Source organism: Monodon monoceros, unplaced genomic scaffold (assembly GCF_005190385.1).
Source record: "Monodon monoceros isolate NGI ecotype Baffin Bay Population unplaced genomic scaffold, NGI_Narwhal_1 Super_Scaffold_8, whole genome shotgun sequence".
NCBI lineage: Eukaryota > Metazoa > Chordata > Mammalia > Artiodactyla > Monodontidae > Monodon > Monodon monoceros.
Window position 1 is genome coordinate 69669992 of NW_021703785.1, and position 23057 is coordinate 69693048.

The 23057-nt window shown below is 47.0% G+C and overlaps 1 protein-coding gene across 1 annotated transcript in view; it reads left to right on the forward strand.

The window, feature by feature from the left end:
- FLT1 (fms related tyrosine kinase 1) overlaps nucleotides 1-23057 on the forward strand; it is a 169606-nt gene that overhangs the window by 116076 nt on the left and 30473 nt on the right. The window contains exons 15-17 of the mRNA XM_029210240.1: nucleotides 5066-5197; nucleotides 15306-15412; nucleotides 21088-21220. Of these exons, the coding sequence (XP_029066073.1) occupies nucleotides 5066-5197; nucleotides 15306-15412; nucleotides 21088-21220 (372 nt within the window). The remainder of the gene's footprint in view (nucleotides 1-5065; nucleotides 5198-15305; nucleotides 15413-21087; nucleotides 21221-23057) is intronic.

The window sequence follows — 23057 nt, forward strand, 5'->3', positions numbered from 1 at the left end:
AAAATTAAATTAACACGTCAAAAAAAAGAGAGAGGGGTCTAAAGCAAATATGGCAAAACGCTGACATCTGGCTCTCTTAATGGTGAGCCACATGGGTTATATTTTTTCTGCACTCTTAAAATCTTTGAAATTACAATGAAAAAATTCAAAACTAAAAAGAGAGCCCTCCTTAAAAGGTGAGCTCCACTGGTAGACCAGAGCCTGTATCATAGTGAACAGGTTGCATCAAGGTAGCAACAGGTTAAGGCATTAAAGAAACTAGGGGACGGACTTCCCTGATGGTCCAGTAGTTAAGACTTCACCTTGCAATGCAGGGGATGTGGGTTCGATCTCCGGTCGGGGAGTTAAGATCCCACGTGCCCCCCGGCCCAAACATAAAACAGAAGCAATATTGTAACAAATTCAATAAAGACTTAAAAAAAAAAAAAAGAACTATAGTTGTCTCCCCTAGCTTAAGTATGGGCAGAAGATTTGATGAATGGGGAAAAATAATAAGGGGATTAACTGGCCTATTTATGTGAGAAGGGAAATAAGTAGCGAGAGTGGAGAATGAGAGAAGCGTGACGAGGTTTCTCAGGGGTCTGATGACGCCGTATCCAGGTCTGTGCCTTTGTTGCTGTGCAGAGTGAGGCCAAGTCAGAAAGAAGAGCTGTGCTTGTTGATTTTGGACACTCTCACCCCATCTCTCCTCCACGTGATGGGAAGAGGGAACTGGGCCAGATGATGTCAGCCCCTCAGCATCCCTGGCACCATCCTCTCACCTCTACAATTACACATCTGTCTCCTTGGGTGAAATCCAAGTCCTTTGACTTTACTTGATCATGCCGTTAGCCTTAGTTTGGGATCTGAGTGATAGAAACTTGGTTGAGGCTCAGGTCAGCTGCAGTGGAGACCACGGTGGGCAGCCAGATCGCTGCTCTTCCAAACGTTCATTGCCCCGATCACCCACTCTCCAGCCACACTTTCACTTTCTGGGAGCGCCACTTATACCATATCTTGCACTTTTCAAAGCTTCAAAGCTTTCACTGAAATTATTTCTGTTGATCCTCATAGCAATACCATGAAATAGATAAAGCAGGGGTTTTTTGTGTGTTTTACAGATGAGAAAACCGCCCCACAGGGATTAAAAGATCTAGCCAAGGTTACAGGGCAGAGCTCTCATGTTTTTTCCAGAACCATCCTGGACTCATCTCTGTCTATTCCTGGATCCAATAAAGCACCAATTTCTGTGGCTTGTTTCTACAAAGTGTCTGTTTCCATCTCTCCCCCCTCCACTTCCTTTCCCACCATCCACACTTGGAGCCTCATCACTCCTTGCCTGAATTACCACTGCTGAGCTGGACTTCCAGATACCACTTTTTCCTCATTCCAGTCCATCCTGCATTCTCCTTCTAGACTAAACTTCCTTAAACATTGCTCTCATTAGGTCATTTCCCTCAAAAATCTTTGTGACCCTCTCTTTCCTTCTCCATTGAATGGAAACTCCTCAGCCAGGATTTCAAAGCTCTCCTTAATCTGAACTCACCTTTTCCAGTCAACTACTCAAAACAGGTGCTTTGAAAATAAAAATGGCTAAGAAACACATGAAAGAATGTTCCGAAAAGATACAAATTAAGACAACCATCATTTTACTCTATCAAATCAACAAAGTTTTGTGTTTTCTATTTTTTAGATGCTACTGGTAGGAAAGTGATGAAACAGTCTCTTATCCTCTGCTGGTAGAAGCTTTGACTGGTGTTATCTTTTTGGAGGGCAGTTTGATTATATGAATCAAGAGCTTTTGACCTAATAGATCTGTTTCTGGAAATCTCTCCTAAGGAAGTAATCTGAAATTCAGAAAAATCTTTATGCTTAAAGATGTCATTGCACTATTATTTATAGTTATGAGCAATTAGATATAACCTAACACCAATCATTAGGGTACATGCATATGATGAATGACTATATTCAAAGCATGTAAGAACATGGGGAATAACTTATGCTATGATATTGGGGGGGTGGGGTCAGTATTTAAATTTGTATAAGCATTAGGAGAAATCTTACCAACATTTCACTACTGGACTTGTTTCCTCTCTCCCAGCACACTATTTCACACGTTCTTCTCTCGCTTCAAACCTCCAAATTTACCTCCTCCTCAGTTTCAACAGATGAGTACCTCTTGTTTATTGAGAAAATGTATCACCAAATTGTCCAGTCTATGTCCCTTTACGCTCTGCCATTCTTCCTGTTAAGTTGAATGAACTGTCCCGATTCCTATCCAAGGCCAGTTCAGCCACTGAGTTCCATCCCCTCTCACTTCTTTAAGAATCCACTCCTGGTACTGTTCCTTCTGTTCTTGTTCTCTCTCTCGTTCTCTCTCTCTCTCGCTCTCTCTCGTTCTCTCTCTCTCTCGTTCTCTCTCTCTCTCTCTCTCTCTCTCTCCCCCCCATCTCAGATTATTCCTATCAGCACGTAAACATGCTGTAAAGTTTCACATTTCAAAAACGAATTCATTCCTTGACCTCGTGCTGGTCTCCAGCTACCCTCCTGACAGTAACCCCCTAGCCGTCTCTCCTCCATCACCTCCTGTCTCTAAGTGACAGTCATCATGCTTCTGTTCCCAGATGTCACTGAAACGGCTCATTGCCAAACCCAGTGGTCTGTGATCTCCCTTCTTCGTAGTCTCTCAGCTGCACCGAACGTAGCTCGTCGCCCTTCTCTATCATGAGCTCTCTCCTTGGTTCTAGGAATCACGCTCTCCCGGTTTTCTTGCAACCTCCTGGGCTACTCCTTCTCAATCCCTGCTGCTTCCTCTTTCTCTAATTTCCCGGGGCTCAGCCTTCAGGCCAGCTGTCGTCTCTCTCCGGACTCACTTCCCATGAGCTTTGTTTCCATTCCCCTGGCTTTCCATGACTCCCGAATGTTGAGTCCCTGCAGCCAGCTCTAACCCCGACCTCCTCCCTGGGCCCCCAATGAAACCTCACGAAACAGAACAGAACTCTTGATTTTTCTCCCTCAAACCTGCTCCCCCCCAGGAAGGGTACCACCACCCTCCCAGCTGTTCAAACCATCAACCCTGAAGCCAGACTTTTATTACTCTTTTTCATGTACCACATGCTAACCCATAAGCAAGCCTTCAAAAGATCCCCAGCGCCACCAATCCCTACCACTTCCAACAAACACAGTCACCCCTGGTCAAAGCCACTGTATCTTTCCCTAAACAAGCTCCTTCCTGCCCCACGGGCTTTGTATTTGTTACTCCCTGTGCCTAGAAAGCCCTTTTCCAGGTCCTCACCTGCTCACCCCTGCGCACCTCCCGGGTCTCTGCTCAAAACGTCACGTGCTCAGAGTCTCCTCAGAACACCCCATCTAAGGCAGCTTCTTCACCCTCCTTAACTTGTGACCTCCTTAACCGGGTCTATTTCCCTCACAAACGTTATGGCTACTTGAAATGACATTCTTTACTGGTACTTCTCCCAAACTATAATCTAAGCCCTTTGCAGGCAAGGACTCATTTGCCTTGCTTATTACCATATCACCAGCATCTAGACTAGTGTCCAGTACACAGTGGACCTCAAAAATAGTCATTATGTCAATGAACAAGCTGTGTAAAAAAGGCCACTTTAAAAAAACTAAAGGAGAACTGACTGGGGGTGAGATTGTAGGTTTGTCTGTCTTTTCACATTTTCTTTATGCTTTCCAGTATTTCTCAAGTTTTCTATATCAGATATAGTTTTTATAATCAGGAGAATACAAACTATTTCAACTAACAAAATACAGCCTCTGGTCTGGTCGGGTTCAATTTATTCCGGAACAAGCACTTGGTGTGTGCTCATTTCAGGGTCTTGCCTTTTCTCAGTGGCCCCCCTTCTCCCATCACCTGTGATAACCTGACCTCAGCTCAAGGCCCATATACTCCATGACGCCTTCCCTGAGTGGCCTATTCTTACTGAGCTCCTCCCCAGCCACACTTTACATTTGATTGGGTCCGCTGTGCTACATGTATTTATTCTCACGCATCAAACATTTTCTGTTTGCTGGTGTGTGTGTGTGTGTGTGTGTGTGTGTGTGTGTGTGTCGAGGGGTGGGGAGGGAGGGAGGGAGGGAGGAAGATAGAGAGAGAGAGAGAGAGAGAGAGAGAGAGAGAGAGAGAGAGAAAGAATATGTATGTATGTATGTTGTATTTGGTATGAGTTGATCTACCCTCCTCGACAGACACGGTGTCTTAGCCTGCCCCTCCCTACCCCTCCAAGTCTCTGCCACAGACTAAAGCCCAGTCAGTACTCAAATACACGGGGACAGTACTTGCTACTGAAGCGACTGGGTCCGGAAGCTCCTTCCCTCACACCGGCTCCACAGTAATACTTAAACCTGCATTTACTGAGCACCTACTATGTGCTGGGCACTTGCTATTCATTTTCCCGTTGATTGAGTAGGAACTGCTTTCACTGTCATCGTAAGACTGAGGAAACTGAAACAGAAAGGTGAAGTAACTGGCCTAAAGTGACAGAGCTGTGCTGGTGAGGCCTCGATTAAAGCCCAGCCCAAGCTCTTTACCACTGTGACCAACGAAATGGGATTGGCTTTGACCCATGAGCCACGAATGTGCTTTCCATCAAACTGCACGCTCTCGGTCGAGTCCCTTAACCTCCCCAAACTTCAGTGTCCACGTTTGAAAGATGGAGACGATAACCCCTTACAGGGTGGTTGTCGAGATAGGAATGGGGTGTCGGTCCTGCGTGACACACGGCGGGCATTGAGGAAATGGTAGTTTATTATTATTATTATTATTATTAGATATGCTACCTCCTTGATATGTGCTCTTTCAAGTTGGGGGCGGTAGCCCCATCTCATTTCTTTCTGGCCTGGGTCAGATCTGCATCTCCCAAGTAGGGGCGCAGAGCTATAGAAGGTACTACGAAAAAGCCTGGAGGAGAGAAAACAAATGCGCAGCCCTGGCCCAGGTGAACCAGAGCCTGGATTTCCTCGTCTGGAGGCATAATGATAGGAAGAGGGCTGTGGTACAGAAGTGGCCGCTTTGGTTTGTCATCCAGGCTTACTCATCTAAACATCTCTCGCTCCCCAGGAATTATTTTAGGACCAGGAAGCAGAACGCTGTTTATTGAAAGAGTCACGGAAGAGGATGAAGGTGTCTATCACTGCAAAGCCACCAACCAGAAGGGGTCCGTGGAGAGTTCGGCATACCTCACCGTGCAAGGTAAACAACTGCTCAGAAAGCGCGAGAAGCTGCTCAGACACTTATTTCCCTGTTTGTTGAACTTTCCACCTCCCAGTGGCCCGCTGCCCCTCCAGTCTATTCCTTTCCCTGACCTCCTTTTCCCCTCCCCGTCCCGCTGGGAAGGCCTGGCTGGTCCCCCTCCTGGCGAGGCTGACGGTGAGGACACAGGCCACCGTCGGAACACAGTCTCCGTGGGGGGACAGTAGTTCCCGGAAGACAGGAGAGCCAGCTGCTGCCAGAGCCATGACACTGACCCACAGAGAATGACCAGAGTGGCCACACCTGTGAGAAAGAAATCCAAGAAAGCAGAAGATGGGTGTAGAGAGAAAAAAAACCCACACACTGGAAATTATCCATTCTTTTTCCAGTTCCCACCAGTTACACATATGCCGGCTCTTCCCGCCGTTTCCGTAAACTGGTTTTTTAACACGAAGTAGGCTGCAAAATACTCTCAGAGAGAAGCAACACATGATAAACAGACCACGTGGAAGAAAAATATTCCAAGGGCTTCCTCAGACAGTTTTGTTGAGCAGCAAAACCTAAAGGGACCTAATCCGACCGTGGAATCTGGCCATGTGGCTTCCATTTAGAACAGAGATTAGACCTCAATTTCAATTCTCCAAAGCCAAAAATCATCCCAGAAAACATAACATTTATAGCACCGTAAAGTCTTCGAATTGGCACCTCTTAGATGTATACACATCTATGGCTCGCTGAGGTTTTACGTGAAGAGATGGAATTTCTTCAGTAGCCTGTTTGCAAATGCTCCCCAGTAGACTTCAGAATATGTAAGAATTTCTGCAGGAAGTCTTGCAGCGGTTCGTGGTTACCATCGTCCTCACCCCAGCACACTCGGTCCCGCACACGCTCCTCCTCCAGCCTCAGCTCTCATCCCCTCACACGCCCCAGGCCCCCCACCTGGACTAAACCGGAACACACCGCACTCCCCCTGGTCCTCTGCCCTTTACACGTCGTTTTCCCTTTGTCTGAACAGCCTTCCTTCCCAACTTGTTCTCCCCCAGGTCCTCTGCCCTTTACACGTCGTTTTCCCTTTGTCTGAACAGCCTTCCTTCCCAACTTGTTCTCCCCCAGACAATCCTACTCCCACCTTTTTTTTTTTTTTTTTTTATCTCTTTTACTGAAGTACAGTTAATTTACATTGTGGTAGTTTTAAGTGAACAGCAAAGTGATTCAGTTATACATTATACATATTCTTTTTCAGATTCTTTTCCATTATAGGTTATTACAAGATACTGAGTAGAGTTCCCTGTGCTCTGCAGCGGGTCCTTGTTGTTTACCTGTTTTATATATAGTAATCCTGCTCATCTTTTCAAATTCACTTTCGCTCTTGGGTCACTTTCTCTACACCCCATCTCTCGTGTCTCACCACCGTGTCCCCTGAACCCCGTGCTCCCACAGCACTTGGCATGGACCTTGAATACAATGCTCATCATTGCGCATTATTCACTCTCCTGGTCCAGGGCACTCGAGAAATGTTCGTTGGATTAATCTCTTTAGAAAACCACCAGTGAATGTCTGAAGAAAGAAACACATCACTATATTGTTGAGAGCATTAGAGAGAAGCCAAATTAAATTAAGTCAACCACTTATATATTTGCCCAGGACGCTGCAGGATATGGACGTGCAAGTCACGATCCCTAACCTCTCTGTGCTTTGAAAACCTAGTTGGAAGGCGATTAAGGGGAACATGAAACCGTTAGAACCAGATCAATGAACATTTTGAGCTCCTCCTGTGGGTAACACAGAAACCCTAGTTTGTATAAAACAGACTACACAGTGCCGCTGATAAAGGCTAAAGGACTTCCTAGAGGCCAAAAATGATATGGCGAGTGACTTGACCTCTGAAGGAGGCCTTGCAGGATGTTGGATTGGCCAAGTGGATGGGGCAGGAAAGAAGACAGTGAGTTATGTGGCAGCTCTGGACCTCCCACGCTGATATCTCCCTTGGCAATGGCAGAATCTAAACAATTCTAACCATTTCCTATTGGCTGGTCCATTGACTTTTCTGAGGAATTGGTACTTTTGTTTTTAAATTTATCTTACTGAAGTATAGTTGATTTACGACATTGTGTTAATCCTACCGTACAGCAAAGTGATTCAGTTATACATATACGTTCTTTTTCATATTCTTGTCCATTTTGCTTTCTCACAGGATATTAAATATAGTTCCCTGTGCTCTGCAGTAGGACCTTGTTGATTATCCATTCTCTATATAATAGTTTGCATCTGCTAATCCCAAACGCCCAATCCATCCCTCCCCGACCCCGAGGAACTGGTACTTTTGATTCATGATCTCTTTTTCCTCACGGGGCATTAATCCTCAGTATCACTTAGAGAAACGGTCTAATCTGCAAGGTAGGTGCAGACACTATATACATATGACTCCTTCTTTTCACCCATTATTGCCCCCAACAGCCCTGTTTTGAGTTCTTGTGTCTGCTTTTTATAGTTTTTCTGCCGTCTCCTCCTTTGCTCTCTTTTGTAACTCTTTCTCTGCTCTCAGAGTGATGGCTGTATCCAGCCTCTCTGCTGAAAAACTGTGGTTAGCTGAGAAATTACCTGATCAGCCATCATCAAGCCACGCATGAAATATCTGTACCTATTTCTAAGGGAAGCATAAACAAACGAAGGCATATCCTAATACGGTAACGATAAAACAGCGCGAGGAAATGAGGACGCTTAGTCCAAAAATGAGTCCACGTGGGGAGGACAGGATTGTTTTCTTCAAATATTTAAAGGGCTTTCAGACAGAGGAGAGGTTGGCCTCATTCTTTGACTCACCAGAAAAGATAACCAGAACCAAGGAAGGGAGATGGTGGTAAAATTTCAAAGAGGCAGGTTTCAGCTCCACACAGAGGTATAATTTTGAATAGGAGGAATTTCTGAAAGTTGACAGTATGTGCATCTTGTGAATGAGACGCAGTATCTTGAACAGAAGTACTCTGGGCTCATTGAATAAAGATTTCATCCTTGGACGCTGTTCAGAACGGTTAAAGGCAGTACCTGCCTAGTGATCTCATCACTGAGATGAGACTCTTGCTTCTGGAGTCTAAATCATTTATTCTTCTCACTCTGGTGGCTGTGAATTAGGTGACTCAAGCTTTAGACTTGGGCTTCCCTGGTGGCGCAGTGGTTAAGGATCCACCTGCCAATGCCGGCGACACGGGTTCAAGCCCTGGTCTGGGAAGATCCCACATGCCGCGGAGCAGCTAAGCCCGTGCGCCACAACTACTGAGCCTGCGCTCTAGAGCCCGTGCTCCACAACTACTGAAGCCTGCGCGCCTAGAGCCCGTGCTCCACAAGCACGGCAATGAGAAGCCCGCGCACCACAACGAAGAGTAGCGCCCGCGCACCACAACTAGAGAGAGCCAGTGCGCAGCAACAAAGGCCCTTCACAGACAAAAATAAATAAATAAATTTAAAGAAAAAAGTAAAAAAGCTTTAGACTTGATTTCCTAATATATGCAGTATAGACCCTCCACACTGACCTATCTTGTCAGGTTGAGTTTAGGAAGTGAAACCAGGGAAATAAGTTGTGTCTGTGGCTATGTTTAACATATTTAAAGAGGTTCACAAATTAGCCAGGAAGGAAACTGTCTGCTCTTTTTATTTCCTTTGAAAAAGGATTCTTATACTCATAGATAAAACAATGTGTTATTTTTGTATCTGAAAAGGATGAGCGGACTGGGGAATCAAAGTGGCTTCTTTAAATAATCACAGGTCTTGTTTGGTTTGGACTGCTCAGGAGCATACGTGGAGTGCTCAGAGGGGAAGTTCTAATATTAAAAACAACAGCAACAAAACTGTAACTAACCAAAATAATTTCTGAAATTAACATAGCACGCCATAGCCCGTGGAACTCAACGGGACCGTTACAGTGCAATGGGGGCACATTTTCATCCAAGGATTTAAAATAAACTATACTTTATCATTATTAGTAATAACCACTATATGTGTGTGTGTGTGTGTGTGTATATATATATTCCTCTAACAGATTTAGGCTTTGCTACTGAAATAATAGCAAAGCATTATAATATCATTTATAATCACACAGGAGAAAACAACTTGAAGAATAGTTACCATTTTTAACATTTTTTTGAGGAAGGCTGATGGATGCAAAAATCACGGAAAGCACAAGACTGCCTCAGGGCACTCTGAATGCTTCAGGTGGCACCACAGGTGTGATTTGTAAATTTTGTGCCACAATAATCGCACATTAACACGTTTCAGGAAAGGACTCACATGGCAGGAAGGATACACTATGTTCTTTAACATCTTTAACAAAGTCCCAAGAGTAAAGGGTAAGACGAGCTCAAAAGGGACTTGTCTTGGGTATCCAGCCTTTTTTCATCACGCTTGGCCAGCGTTGAGTTTGCATCTCTCCTTTCTGAGCCTCCTCTGATCTCTGACTGCCCCTACCTTAGCTCCTCTCTTCCTAAAGCCTGCGTGCCCCCACTTCTCTCCCCCTGGCTCTCCTGGCACTAGGGAGGATGTGATAAACTAATTGACACGAAGCTGTTGGTGACTGATGTCACTCCTGTCATGGGTGTTGGCAGTTCAGAAGGGTTTCCCCAGGAGAGAACAGAGAGAGACCGACCGCTGAGCAGGCAGCTCACTAATTAATTTCACATGGGAGGGCTGGGGGCGGGATGTGCATGCCTTTGTAATTAAACCCAAGCAATGACATAAAGTTGGCCTTGATCAAGAATGCAAAAAATGGTGATGGAATTCGATTACAACATCTTAATGCTTGTGGACTGTGTGGTCCACTGTTTTAAGCACATAACATGCATTAGCCTCCTTCAATCCAATGAGGGGTTTTTTTTCCTACTTACAAGTGAGAATCCGAGGCCCCGAGAGGGTTAGGACCCTGTCCAGGGTTACAAAGCTCGGAAGAGGCAGTGCTGAGAGAACTGGATCCCTGTTTAACCACTCTGCTCTCCTGCCTCTCAGCCCGGTGGGGAAGAGGCCCCACTCTGAAGCCAGGTGCGTCCCTGCTCGTGAGCCGTGCAACCTTGGACAAATGACTTCCCTCCTGGAGCCTCAGTTTGCTCATCTGCAAAATGGGTGCGAATAATGGCATACCAACCTTATAGGGTTGTTGCAAGGATTAACACATTTAACACCATATCTGGCATATGATAAAAACTTCTTCAATATTAGCTAACACTATCATTTGTTAATATGATAAACCAAATTCCATTTCAACAAAACTTTCTGTATTATAGTTTTTCTAGACTTAGCCAGTAAGTCACACAAATGGTGTTCTGGACCACAAAATTCCTCTTTGACCTAAGGATTTAACTTCCTGTGATAAAAATGTATTACAGAACTGATAGGATAGCAATTTTAAGTATCTTTACTTAAAATTACTCTTGAAATGTACTTCAGATTTAATCCGAATAGAGTATGCCTACAATCACTGTCCTTAAGAAGAATTCCAAGTTGATGGCTGTACACGAATCTATGTAGATTCCTATAAAGCTTCATAAATAGTATGAAGGCCAATTTTAATGTCCAATAAACCTCAGAGACTTACATAATAAGGTTAACTGGATTACTGGTTACTGGATTTTAAATCAAAGGAGGTAGCACTGCTTGACTTGCTCACATGGGAGGCCAGGTCTAGGTGTACTGATTTTCTTTTCATCCATATATATTTATTGAGACTTTCACTAGGCCAGTGCTCAAGACGCAAAATGAACAAGAAACACACCCTCCTCTCTGTGTCCTAATAGCTTCGTGGGCAGTAAACCCACATAAACAGTTACCTGAAATTAAAACAATGCCAGAACCAGAGAATAACTCCTAAGCCAGGCTGCAGCGTCAGGCCAATTTCTCAGGGAAAGTAACGCAGTTGTTCCTAGAAAATGATCAGTACTTGTGTCAAAGTCTGGTTCGTTTTAGAAAGAAAAGACAAATTGTGTTATATGAGATGTGTTTGGATGAAGAAAACGATCTTGCACTTGAAGTCCAGAAAGTAATAAGAAGGGAAAAAAAGGAAAAGGCGGGCGTTGGGGGGAGGCCTTCAAAGTAACAGCTCACACTGGCTTTAACCATCTCCCCGTAAGGTGGGGTGCTCTTGTCACACACCTTAGGGATGAGGAAGCTGGGGCACAGAGTCCTTGGCCTCAGACATAGCTGCTTGTAGGGTCACATAAAGACTTCCTTTTCTGCAGTTAAGGAAGGCCCTGGGGCCAGGGACCCTGGTCTTTTGCTTGGGGAGTTTCCCCAACTTCTTGGGAGGCACCACCCAGTTATACCGCACGAGCTGAGCTGCCTGATTCTGTTGCCTGTTGACTCAAGTAGTCTGGTACCACTCAGAGCCACATGTCAGGGCTGGTGTGATGCTGCCACATCACACAGCCTGGGCCCCATGCAGACAGGGCTGCCATCACTAGCAGAAAGGCCCAGGGCAGGACGGCAAGACACCGCCCAGCTGTACAGACTGTAGACGAGGATTACCATCTTCAGAAATCAGCCCTTCCTCTGTCTGGCACCTGCCCTTCCTATCCCAGCAGGGATGGGACGAAGCCTGGGAGGGTAACTGACATGCAATGCTCTGGGCAGCCAGGTCAGCAACCTGAAATAAGAGGTACAAATACCTGACCTTTTCGAAACAGCCACCTTCTTGTCATTATCGCGTATAAAGATACCCTTGTACCATGTCCTGGTGCTGGTCTCTCACACACATCAGACGGGAGGGACGTCCCTGAGATCCAGTGCTAACTCGTAGTATTGTCAAATCCGTAGTCTGGCCAGCGTGTAGATGTCTGACCTCTGAAAACACATCCAAGAGCTGGATGGGAAGAGACGCTGCTGATTTAAATTAATCTATAGCAGACTATCCTAATAGTTACTTTCCAAATAAAGATGGAGATCAAGTTATCAGACAAGATAGAGGTAGAGCCTAGATACTACATCTTACAGAATGAGTTTAGTTCTCAGTCAACCGTAATAGAACATGAAATAGACCTTTCCCTTCTAATTAACGTTCATCTTGAAGATGTCTTTAATGAGATGATTCCTTAAATGCCTAAGTGCACACAAACACATTTGCTCCCACTGCAGGGAATTCTGCCAGAGTAAGGACCGTGGAATTACTTCGGGGGGTCAACTTCCTGCCCCGGGGAATGCAGTGGGAAAGTTCCCACGAGAGGGGGTCTCTCCCAGGGCATTCCGTGCAGGAGGCCTCTGCGGAGGCTTTATGCAGACAGAGCCGTGTCTTAAGATGCTCTCAGCATCTCCAGGAGCCCCAGGCCACTGTGCCCTGGAGTAGGTCCCAATCAGTTTTTCGGTTCCACAAAACGCATTTGTCGCATAAGCAAAGAAGTGCGCGCGTGCGTGCATGTGTGAATAGAGCAAGGCAACGTTAAACCTCTTACTGCGGGGGAGGAAATCCAAACTCACAAACTTGCGCTTACGGTTTTCCCATCAAGAGGACGTACTGAGAGAAAAGGTGGTCATTGAAACTTCTCAGTCTCAGGAGATTCAGGGGAAAAGTGACGGCAAGATGCCACAGCAGCGAATGAATCCAAATTCATTCACTCACTCACTCACCCAGCACTTTCAGGATGCCTACCTGCTACGTGCTAGGCACTCGTCTCCACACCAGAGATGCAGCAGTGAACGAGAGGACCTCCGTTCCACTGCTTCACGCAGCGCTTTGAACACACCCGTCAGTTCATACCTGAACACCAGACTGTGAGCTCCATTCCGTGCCCTTTCACTTACCACCGTACACCAGCACTCAGAGCAGAGCCTGGGACACGGGTGATGTTCCGTGTGTTTATCCGATGAATATACGTGAAAGGGAATTTGGCCCGGAACCCATTGAAAGCTTCGTGAAACTCTCTGGAGACAAAGCAAAGTATGATTTATCCGCTTATTCACCCAGTTCGGTGAGTGGGGATAGAAAGATGAGTAAGGTGTGACCTCAGCCCTGGGAAGCCTACATCCCGGTAGAGAAAGGGCGAAGGCCAAAGCACAGAGGTGCAGAAGGGCTGGTCTATTTACGAAACTACAAGTATTTTGATGTAGAGCACGTGGGAGGGCAGCAGGAGATGAGGCTGAAGAAACAGGCAAGGTTGGGCAGAAAGGACCTAAGGGCTTGGGCTTTCTATCCTGACGGGGCTGAGGGTGGGCAGCAATGGTGGAATTTAAGGAGTCCCAGGATGGAATCCGTGATTTGGCAAGATGACACGGGCTGGAGCGGAGGAGAGACTGGGGACGCAAGGCTGGTTAGGAGATGCGGTCATTCAGGGGGACTTAGGTGGTGATCACGCGGTAGGACAGGGCGTGACAATTTCATGAGCCATGGAAGCAGAAGAAGCAGGACTTGGGGATGGGCTGAAAAGAGAGAAAAAGCCAGATTCCCCTCTAGCCGTGGTGAGGATAATGGCCACAGGAAGTGTAGGTATGTGGTGGCTGAACGGAGAAGAGGGAAGCGGCCTCGGTTTTAGCTTGTGTATTTGCTACTGTTGAGGGCAGAGAACCTTCACGGGCTGCAGCTGCCCACAGCACTGAGCTGAAACCACAGGGATGCTCACAGTTCCCTGTGGTCTGGTCCCGTCCCGCATCCTGCATTATATACTCCATCAGTGCCCTATTGTTTCCCAATTCTGGGCCTTCACACATACCCCCTTCCCTCTGCCTGTAATGCCCTCCCCTGCCTTCATCCCTGTAGGTCAAAATCCATTTCACATGTCACCTCTCCCAAAAGGCGTTAGTGTCCCTCATCTCCAAACTCTTTGTACCTAGTTTCTTTGTATTTGCCTTAAGCCTCCTGGTTAGGTTGTGAGTGAGCTCCTGGGGAGTGACAGCAGCTTTCCCTTATTCACCTTCCCATCTCCTTGCCTGGGGCAGGACTCAACACGTCTTCGTTGAGTTAAAACAAAGAGCCCACCAGATAGAACTGTCATCCATGAAATGGAGATATCCTTGCCCCTATTCACCAGGCACATGTGAGGACTTCGCACATAAGAAGCGCTCAATGAAAAGTATCATCATACACATGACCAGTTCGTTTTCTTTTCTCTTCTTTCGGCCGGGCGGCGCGGCACGCAGGATCTTAGTTCCCCGACCAGGGATCGAAGCCCCGCCCCGTGCAGTGGAAGCATGGAGTCCTAACCACTGGACTGCCAGGGAAGTCCCTCACCATTTCTGAAAGGAATACGTTTCACTTGATCTTGGCCTAACTTAATACTAAGACTCTTATCTCCTTTTAATGAAGTTCAAAGAAAGGAACATCACTTTAGAGTTCCTGGGAAAGTGTCCACTGGAATCAGGAAGCAGGGAACCACAGTTCTGGCCCACTGGAGCATTCCTTTACAAATCCCAGAGACCGTCCTCTCTGGAAGCTTCTCTTGGTTACGTTGGGTCTTTTCTTTTTGGTCATGGAGAAACAGTGCTCGGCTTTGGATCTGTGTCATTCTGGGAAATAAGGTGATTGGGAAGAACTGGCGCTAGCCGGCACCTCTGCTGAGCTCGGCCCTGCAGGCCGCCTGTTGAGAAGCCCTAGATGTGAACAGCGGGACTGCGAAGCGCTGGCCTGGCCGCTCCAAAAGGAGTGAGCAGGCAATTGTGACAGTCCTGGGGTTGTATTTTTATTTTGAAAACCCACTTTGAAGAATTTTGTGAGTCCCCAGGGAGACTTCTTATGTCTTTTTTTTTTTCTTTCTTTTTCTTTAGAATTTCCTCTAAAACCCATTAGGGAGATCTCATGTAGTCCAGATTTAGCGCTGTAATGAGGTTTTGTTCCTGCCTTAATGTTTTTTCCCATTGTTAATTTCTCCTCCATTTCTGAGACTGTTTGCAAACCCAACAGCAAAATTTCTGGAAAGTCTTTTCGTTTCCACGTAAGTTTATGATGATAATAGCACGGACCCTGCCGGACCGAGAAGGTAAGAGGCTCTGTCCTGGAAGCGGATTCCTGCTCCAGTCAGCCGACTGCACTCTGATGTGCACTCTGAAGCATTCCAGGTCACCGACCTTCTTCTGTCAAATCACAGACCCGGAGTTTGCGAGTCGCTCTTTAACGCCCTCTTGGTGTTTTTTATCTCTCCAGGAACCTCAGACAAGTCTAATCTGGAGCTGATCACTCTGACGTGTACCTGTGTGGCTGCAACCCTCTTCTGGCTCCTGTTAACTCTCTTTATCCGAAAACTGAAAAGGGTAAGACCATTTCAGATGAAATGCTATGCTTCTTTTTGCATAATCTGCCCAAATGCCTAGCAGCGCCATCGGTGTAGTGACATCATGCACGGTTCCCCCCCGCCCCAGAATACCTGCCTGATGTCCAGAGCAGGCCCTGGACAGATGGCAGACCCTCTTCCTCCCTCTGACCTGGTGAACACGGCAAATGCATCGTTAAAACGTCTCTTGGGATTTCCCGGTGGTCCAGCGGTTAAGACTCCGCACTTTCAATGTAGGGGGCGCGGGTTCGATCCCTGGTCGGGGAACTAAGATCCTGCGTGCCGCATGGCCAAAAAAAAAAAAGTATCTCAACCCTAACGTGGGGTGTTCAGAACAAAAGCTAGAACAATGAACAGATGACTGTTTCCCAGACACAGAAGGGACATTTTTGATATATAGTCTTTCAATTAAATTCAACATGAGACCTGGGAAGCGTTCATGTTCTTAACCTCACTCTCTGCCAAGAACCAAAAGGGAAAAAGCAAAATAAAGGCCCACCTCTGTCTCAGCTCTGCTCTTCCATACTCTTTGAGCCCCATGATAAAATTAAGCTCTTTAGAGTGTGAGGCTCAGGTTGGAATTCAGGACATCAGATTCCTATCATTAGGCCTGTAGCACAGTTTGCTACTCTGAAGTTTAGTGGGGGAAAGAGCCAACCCTTACTCATTCATTCATGGCCCAAATATTTCCCGTGTGCCTGCTCGGGGCAGAGTGCCAGACCCTGTGTAGGGACCTCTGACAACAGTGCTGAGCAAATGCTACAAAGCCGACTAAACAACACATAAGGGAGGGGGAGTCTGCAGTCAGAGAGACAGCACACGTCTGGGGCTGGAGCAAGCAGAGGGGACCCAGTGAAGAGGAGAGACTGACCCGGGGAAGAGGTGGGGATGAGAGACCAAGGGGGCGCAGGAAAGGAGAGGAGAGGCTGCAGTGGCTGCCCAGGCAGGGCCCTGTAAGCTGCGGGAAGAAACTCCCTCTGTGTTTTAGAAGTGAGAGGAAGCCTTGAAGGGGTGAGGTTAAGCAAAGGTGGGTGATTGTAAGGGTGAGAGATCTGTGTCTGGAAAGATGATTTCAGGTGTATGAGGAGAAAGGACCAGAGTGGGCAAGAGTGAATAGAGAAGAACCTAGCAGAAGACCTTGGTAGTCCAAGTCGGAAATGATGGTCATGGGACTTCCCTGGTGGCACAGTGGTTAAGACTTCCACACTCCCGATGCAGGGGGTCCAGGTTCGAAACCTGGTCAGGGAATTAGATCCCACGTGCTGCAACTAAGGAGCCCATGAGCTGCAACTAAGGACCCAGTGCAACCAAACAAATATTAAAAAAAAAAAAAGAGAGAGAGAGAGAGAGAGAGGGACTTCCCTGGTGGCGCAGTGGTTAAGAATCCACCTGCCAAGGCAGGGGACATGGGTTCTAGCCCTGGTCCGGGAAGATCCCACGTGCCACGGAGCAACTAAGCCCGTGAGCCACAACTACTGAAGCCCACATGCCACAACTGCTGAGCCCACGTGCCACAACTATGGAAGCCCGCGTGCCTAGAGCCCGTGCTCCGCAACGAGAAGCCACCACGATGAGAAGCACGCACGCCTCAATGAAGAGTAGCCGCAGCTCGCCGCAACTAGAGAAAGCCCACCCGCAGGAAAAAAGACCCAACGCAGCCAAAAAGAAATAAATAATTTAACTAAAAAAAAAAAAGAAATGATGGTCACTTAGTCTAAATGATTAGAGTCAAGAGATATTTGGGAGATAAAATCAACAGGACCTGGAAGGTATCAAGGAGGCTTCCTCAATTTCTAGAGATGTCTTAGCCCTTATTAGAAAGCTTTTTTTTTTTTTTTTTGGCTGCACCACAGGTCATGTGGGATCCTAGTTCCCCGACCAGGGATTGAACCCGTGCCCCCCTCAGTGGAAGTGTGGAGTCCCAACCACCGGACCACCAGGGAAGTCCCTATTAGCCCTTATTAATGTGCCAGGTCTTTGTGGCACCTTGTGGGACGTTCGTTATGTTGTATCTCAGTTAATCCTTTAAAAAACACAAAGATGTAAATATATTATTATTCCCATTTTATCGAGAGGGAAACTGAGGCTTGGAAAGGTAAAGTAACTTGCCCAAAGTCACTAAGCTAGTTAGAATCAGAGCTGAGTTTTGACCCAGGTTGTTTGACCTTAGACTTGCTATTCAGAACCAGGAAGGTGTACTTTACAGTGTTGGTATGTGGGATGGCAGCCCTCCTCCACGGTGAGTAAGTAACATCAGGCTTTTGTTGTATGGAGTGATTGGCTTTGAGACGTGACAATGAAGGCCACTGCTTTCGAAGGAAAGGAAAGTTAAACAATGGGGTTTTGAAAGGGGAGGTACATCATATAGGGAAACAGAGCTAACAAAAGCAAAACTTGCCAAATCTGTAAGGGAGGTACAAAGACTACAGAGTTCAAAGGACGAGAGGGGGAGAAAAACTTCAGAGAAAGCCCAGCTTAGAGACAGACTTTGAAGGCTGTGGCTGGAAGAAAAGCAGCAGAAAGACACATCCCACCTGAACTCCTGCCCACTCCCCAGGTTAGGGAAGGAGTCTGGTTACCTTGCATAGAGGAACCTAGTGGAAATAAAACTGGAAAGGCAAACTGGGACTAAATTGAAGAGGTCCTTTGTATTTCTAAAAATTTAGGAAATTTTAATGTCAATAAAAGGATGAGAGGGCTTCCCTGGTGGCGCAGTGGTTGGGAGTCCGCCTGCCGATGCAGGGGACACGGGTTCGTGCCCGGGTCCGGGAAGATCCCACATGCCGCGGAGCGGCTGGGCCCGTGAGCCATGGCCACTGAGCCTGCGCGTCTGGAGCCTGTGCTCCGCAGCGGGAGAGGCCACAACAGTGAGAGACCCACGTACCGCAAAACAAAAAAAGGATGAGAGCAAGAAAGTATCTTATCAGTAACCGGATGCCTATAGAATTCGAGAAGTAATTGGTTGTAGGAGGTGAGGGGGAGCAAGGTGTCAGGAATTATTTCCAGACGATTCCTCCAACCTCAGAGTAAATCCTCGCTGATAAGGGCTGGATTTTCTCTCGTTTTATTTTTATAAATTTATTTTTGGCTGCGTTGGGTCTTCGTTGCGATGTGCGTGCTTCTCATTGCGGTGGCTTCTCTTGTTGCAGAGCACAGGCTCCAGGTGCACGGGCTTCAGTAGTTGTGGCACACGGGCTCAGTCGTTGTGACGCACGGGCTTAGTTGCTCCGCGGCACGTGGGATCTTCCCGGACCAGGGCTCGAGCCCGTGTCCCCTGCCTTGGCAGGCGGATTCTTAACCACTGCGCCACCAGGGAAGCCCTGTATTTTCTCTTTTTATCCTCACCCTGCATAGGCCAGTGTTACAACTAAAGCTAACATTTATTCATACTTCCTATACTCCAGGCCGTACTTGCTTTACGTGGACTATTTCATCTGATATTCACAGCAACCCTATGAGATAAGTACCATTATCATCACTACTTTACAGACAAGAAAACTAGCCTTAAAAAGGTTAAGCACCTTCCCCAAGGTTATATGCTGGTCCGATTCCAATCCAGGCTGTCAAATTCAGAGCCTGGACTCTGAAGCGCCTGGCGGTGCAATTTCCATGCCAAGCACCTGAGTGGCTGCTCGGTGTTAATGTCAATTGAAGGAATAAATATTTGTCAACCAAGATTCTACTTTCATACTCGTCTCAAAGCCCTTCCCGAAGGCTCGTTGGGCGTTTCCTCTCATCCGCCTTATTGAGATGAAGCGCAGATTCCACAGGTGCCATGTGGGAAGACCGCCTTCATGGCCTGCTGCCTTGCCTCCATCACCCCTGCCCACCTTCCCTCACTTCCTGCAGGACCCAGGCTGTCCCTGGCTGGGCCCCAGCTCTTCCTGTGCTCTTGGAAGACTGGAGACCGTTTCTCATGGCCGTGGCTACAGCAGACACTGAAAGCTTGAGTCATGAAACCTCTTCCAGCAGTGAGCACTAATGAACACCCAGCGCCCTAGCGTAGGAACTTACATTCCTCTCTAGCCGCACAGCCTCGCACGAGCGAGCGTCTGACAGGCTGGGGCCCTCCCGTCTAACACCACTGGCAATCGCAATTCGTGACAAACGTGCCCCCTATCTTTCTCCATTTTCCACTCTTCGTGGCAGGCAAATCTTCCTGCCTTGGGCTATCTGTCACACATTTTAGTGATAATTTTTGTGAGAAAGAGACAGATTGCAAGTGATGGATGAGGTGAGCTGTGACAGCCCAGAACGGGGTGAGTCACGGCCGAAGAATGCGGGCCGGTGTGAAATCGGGTGGATGGAGAGGTTCATCTTCTCTACTGAACTCTGATCCTGTTTAGGGAAGTGCACTGAAAGGAAGGGCCTGAAACTCATTTAAATGAAGTGTACATAACTTCTAGGCAAGAGTTATCAAAACCTGGCATATATAGGCAAACATACCTCCCGTCTGTCCTGCCCACAGAAATGCCGTCAATTCTACAATGAATTAACATTAACGGGGCATCACCCATTAATGTGAACCTAAGACACTAAATGTAAAACCAGTTACGTATGATCTGAAATAAAGGGTGTTTTCTGGGCTTAATTTGCATTACCAAGATAAAACAAGCACTAGAAGGTAGAGGCCACCTTATTTATTTGACCAGTGGCCAAAAGAACTTGGAATGTGACCGTGTGTAAGTCTCACCCCTTGGCCTTTGAAATAATCAACTACTATTTCTTATTGAGGATAAATCTTTTTGTACATTTTTCCTTTTTTTAATTTTTATCTTTTCCCTGCGTCTGAGTCACAGTAATGTATGGTAAATATGAACTTGCAACATATTGAATAAGCTTGCATTTTACACGAATTTTAATATAAATAACTCAAATTCAAACGGAACAGTTTGGATGAATCCAGTACATCTGAACGGGGACTCACAAAATTTTGGTCACCAGGAAACTTGTGTAGCCTACTTGTTGGTGGATTCCTTTATTTCAGAAGTGCTGACTTTTCAGTGTTCATTAAGTGCTGAGCTCAGAACCCTTTTTCTTAAACTCCTCCAGGAAAATCTTGTACTAATCTCACTATAGTCTTCTCAGGTTGCTGCAGCAACTAAGGGGCCAGGCCTTCTGACTATATTTAAACACTTCACGTGAAATGTGCCTCTCAACCATCCCAGGGATCCTGGGTTTACTTTGCCACCTCTGGCCTCTCTTGCAAATGTAGAAAAGCCACAGTCATGGAGCCCGCTGTTGACTCATCTGTCGTGTGTACTCCTGCATGTGGAGAATGGTCATGGAAAGTTATTTTTAGTCACAGTTTGGAATGATTTTATTAAAATGCCTTGCATTGTTTTCAGAGGACTATTGCTTGTTTAAGAACAAGCAATGGGATCACAGCAGGATCTGAGCGCATTTGGTCTGAGACAGGACGGTGGAGCGGGTGCCACAGAAATGCATTGCGGGAATAGTAAGGGGTTGCTTGATGAAAATTGCACGCTCACGTGTGACGTGTCTGTGTGTATGCGGAGGGTCCTTCCTGTTCCCCCCCACGTGGTTTCAACCCTCCGAACCAAAATAGCAGGCGATGTTGCCAAGTGTGGTCTCTTGAATATCTGGGTTTTTAAAGTTGTTTCCTTCTTGGTGACTTTGAGATCTATTTCTCAGTCTTCTTCCGAGATGAAAACTGACTACCTATCGATTATCGTGGACCCAGATGAAGTTCCCCTGGATGAGCAGTGCGAACGGCTCCCTTACGATGCCAGCAAGTGGGAGTTTGCCCGGGAGAGACTTAAACTGGGTAAAGTATTTGTTCCACAGATTCCTAAACCCATAACCGAGCACCTACTACTTGCAAAGCACTGCGCTTTGAGCGACGCAGAAGTCGACTAGACTCGGGATTCTACCCTCCAGCTGCTCACAAACCAGCAAGGGAGATGGACACAGAGATAAAGAAGTCTCTAGGATCCTAAGACAGAAGGTCAAGGGGACAAGGCAGCACCTGTTAATTCTTTCAACAATTATTAAGCACCTTCGCCGAGCAGCAGTTGCTCGTCTAGGTGCTGGGGATGCAAAGGCGTTTGAGTCTGTCCCCTCGAAGGGACAAGGACACAGCTGTAAAAGCCGATAAGTGGAGGAGAAGGGGAGAGCTTAGTTCCAGCAGAGTCTTACAAGTACAGACACTCTTAACTCATGAAATTTTTGTGGATGAGAAATTGGTGACGTAGAACACAATTCAGGATGAGGAGATGCAGTAAAGCCAAATACATGGTGAAAGGGTTGGTGCTCTGCAAGGCTGAGGATCAAAACCCCCTGTGCACGAACCTATAAATTACATGCTTTGAATTTCCCCGGGTGTTTGAAATGTCCACACAGAGAAAAAAGCCCTTGGGTGTCACTTACGTGTCATTTATGAAGAGGGAGGATTGCTGCTTCCTAGGTAACAGGGACGCTCTAAACCCCAGGCCAACGTGCTTTCTCTCCAGCTTACCCCCAATCTCCTCCAGCTCAGACAGCACAATGCAACTTAACCTCCAGCCCACGGTGCTACAAAACAACAGGAGCCTCAGATACTCTTGCCCAGACATCTGGATGGTGGCTTCTGAAAGTTTTCCACTCTCCCCTGTGTGTGCCAGAATCATTAATATTCGGAACTGAGAAAAGAGATCGTGGAGCCAGTGGAGCTTGTTGCCCGAAGAGCCTGTTGTTCCAATTCACTCGCACGGCCCCCCCCTCCTCCACATGCAGACTATATTGGGGTAGGGGTGTGAGGGGACAGAGAGGGAGAAATGGCTTTTCTTGTTGTTCTCTTGGGCCTTGAAATGATTCCACTTACATTTCTCCCTCCATGAGAAAGAAGACTTGGCCCCAAGAGTGCCTGCTGTTTGGCTTGGGGAAGGAAATTAGGAATCACTAAAAGGCCGGAGGGACAGGCGAAAGCCAGCAATGGCTGCTGACGGGGCGGGAAAAAAATCAACTAAATTTAGAGTCGTTCAGGGCAGGTGCCACCCTAGATGAGTTCCTTCTGCAAGTCTAAATTACATGGCAGCTGGCCCAGCCCACCCCGCCAGTGACCTTGGCAGGGAACATGGGATAGTTTTCCCACAACCGTAAGCCATTCTCAGGTCACACTGCTTTCCAGAGTTATTAGTCACAAGCAGACATGCGTCTTTCTGTATAGGAAACACAAGCTTTCTGTCCCATTTCTTCATTCCTTGGCCTAGTACCATTGTGATCCTTGACGGCACATCAAGGGAGAATGCTAACCCTTCTACCAGAATTCCCCTGGGGCTCTGTGAGTTTAGAGAATCCCATTTCAGAAGAGTCTCCTTGAAGATCTTTTGGTTCTTTTCCTTCCCGGAGCTGCCAGATGCTATGATTCGGCTAATGTACGTGTGAGTGTCTTTGACGGATGAGGGTAAGTGGGTCAAATCAGCTAACTCTGCCTTTCAATGCAGAGTGTGGCTGCAAGGGCCAGAGGAGATTTATTTGGCTTAAAAAACAAATACATGGGCTTCCCTGGTGGCGCAGTGGTTGAGAGGCCGCCTGCCGATGCAGGGGACGCGGGTTCGTGCCCCGGTCCGGGAAGATCCCACGTGCCGCGGAGCGGCTGGGCCCGTGAGCCATGGCCGCTGAGC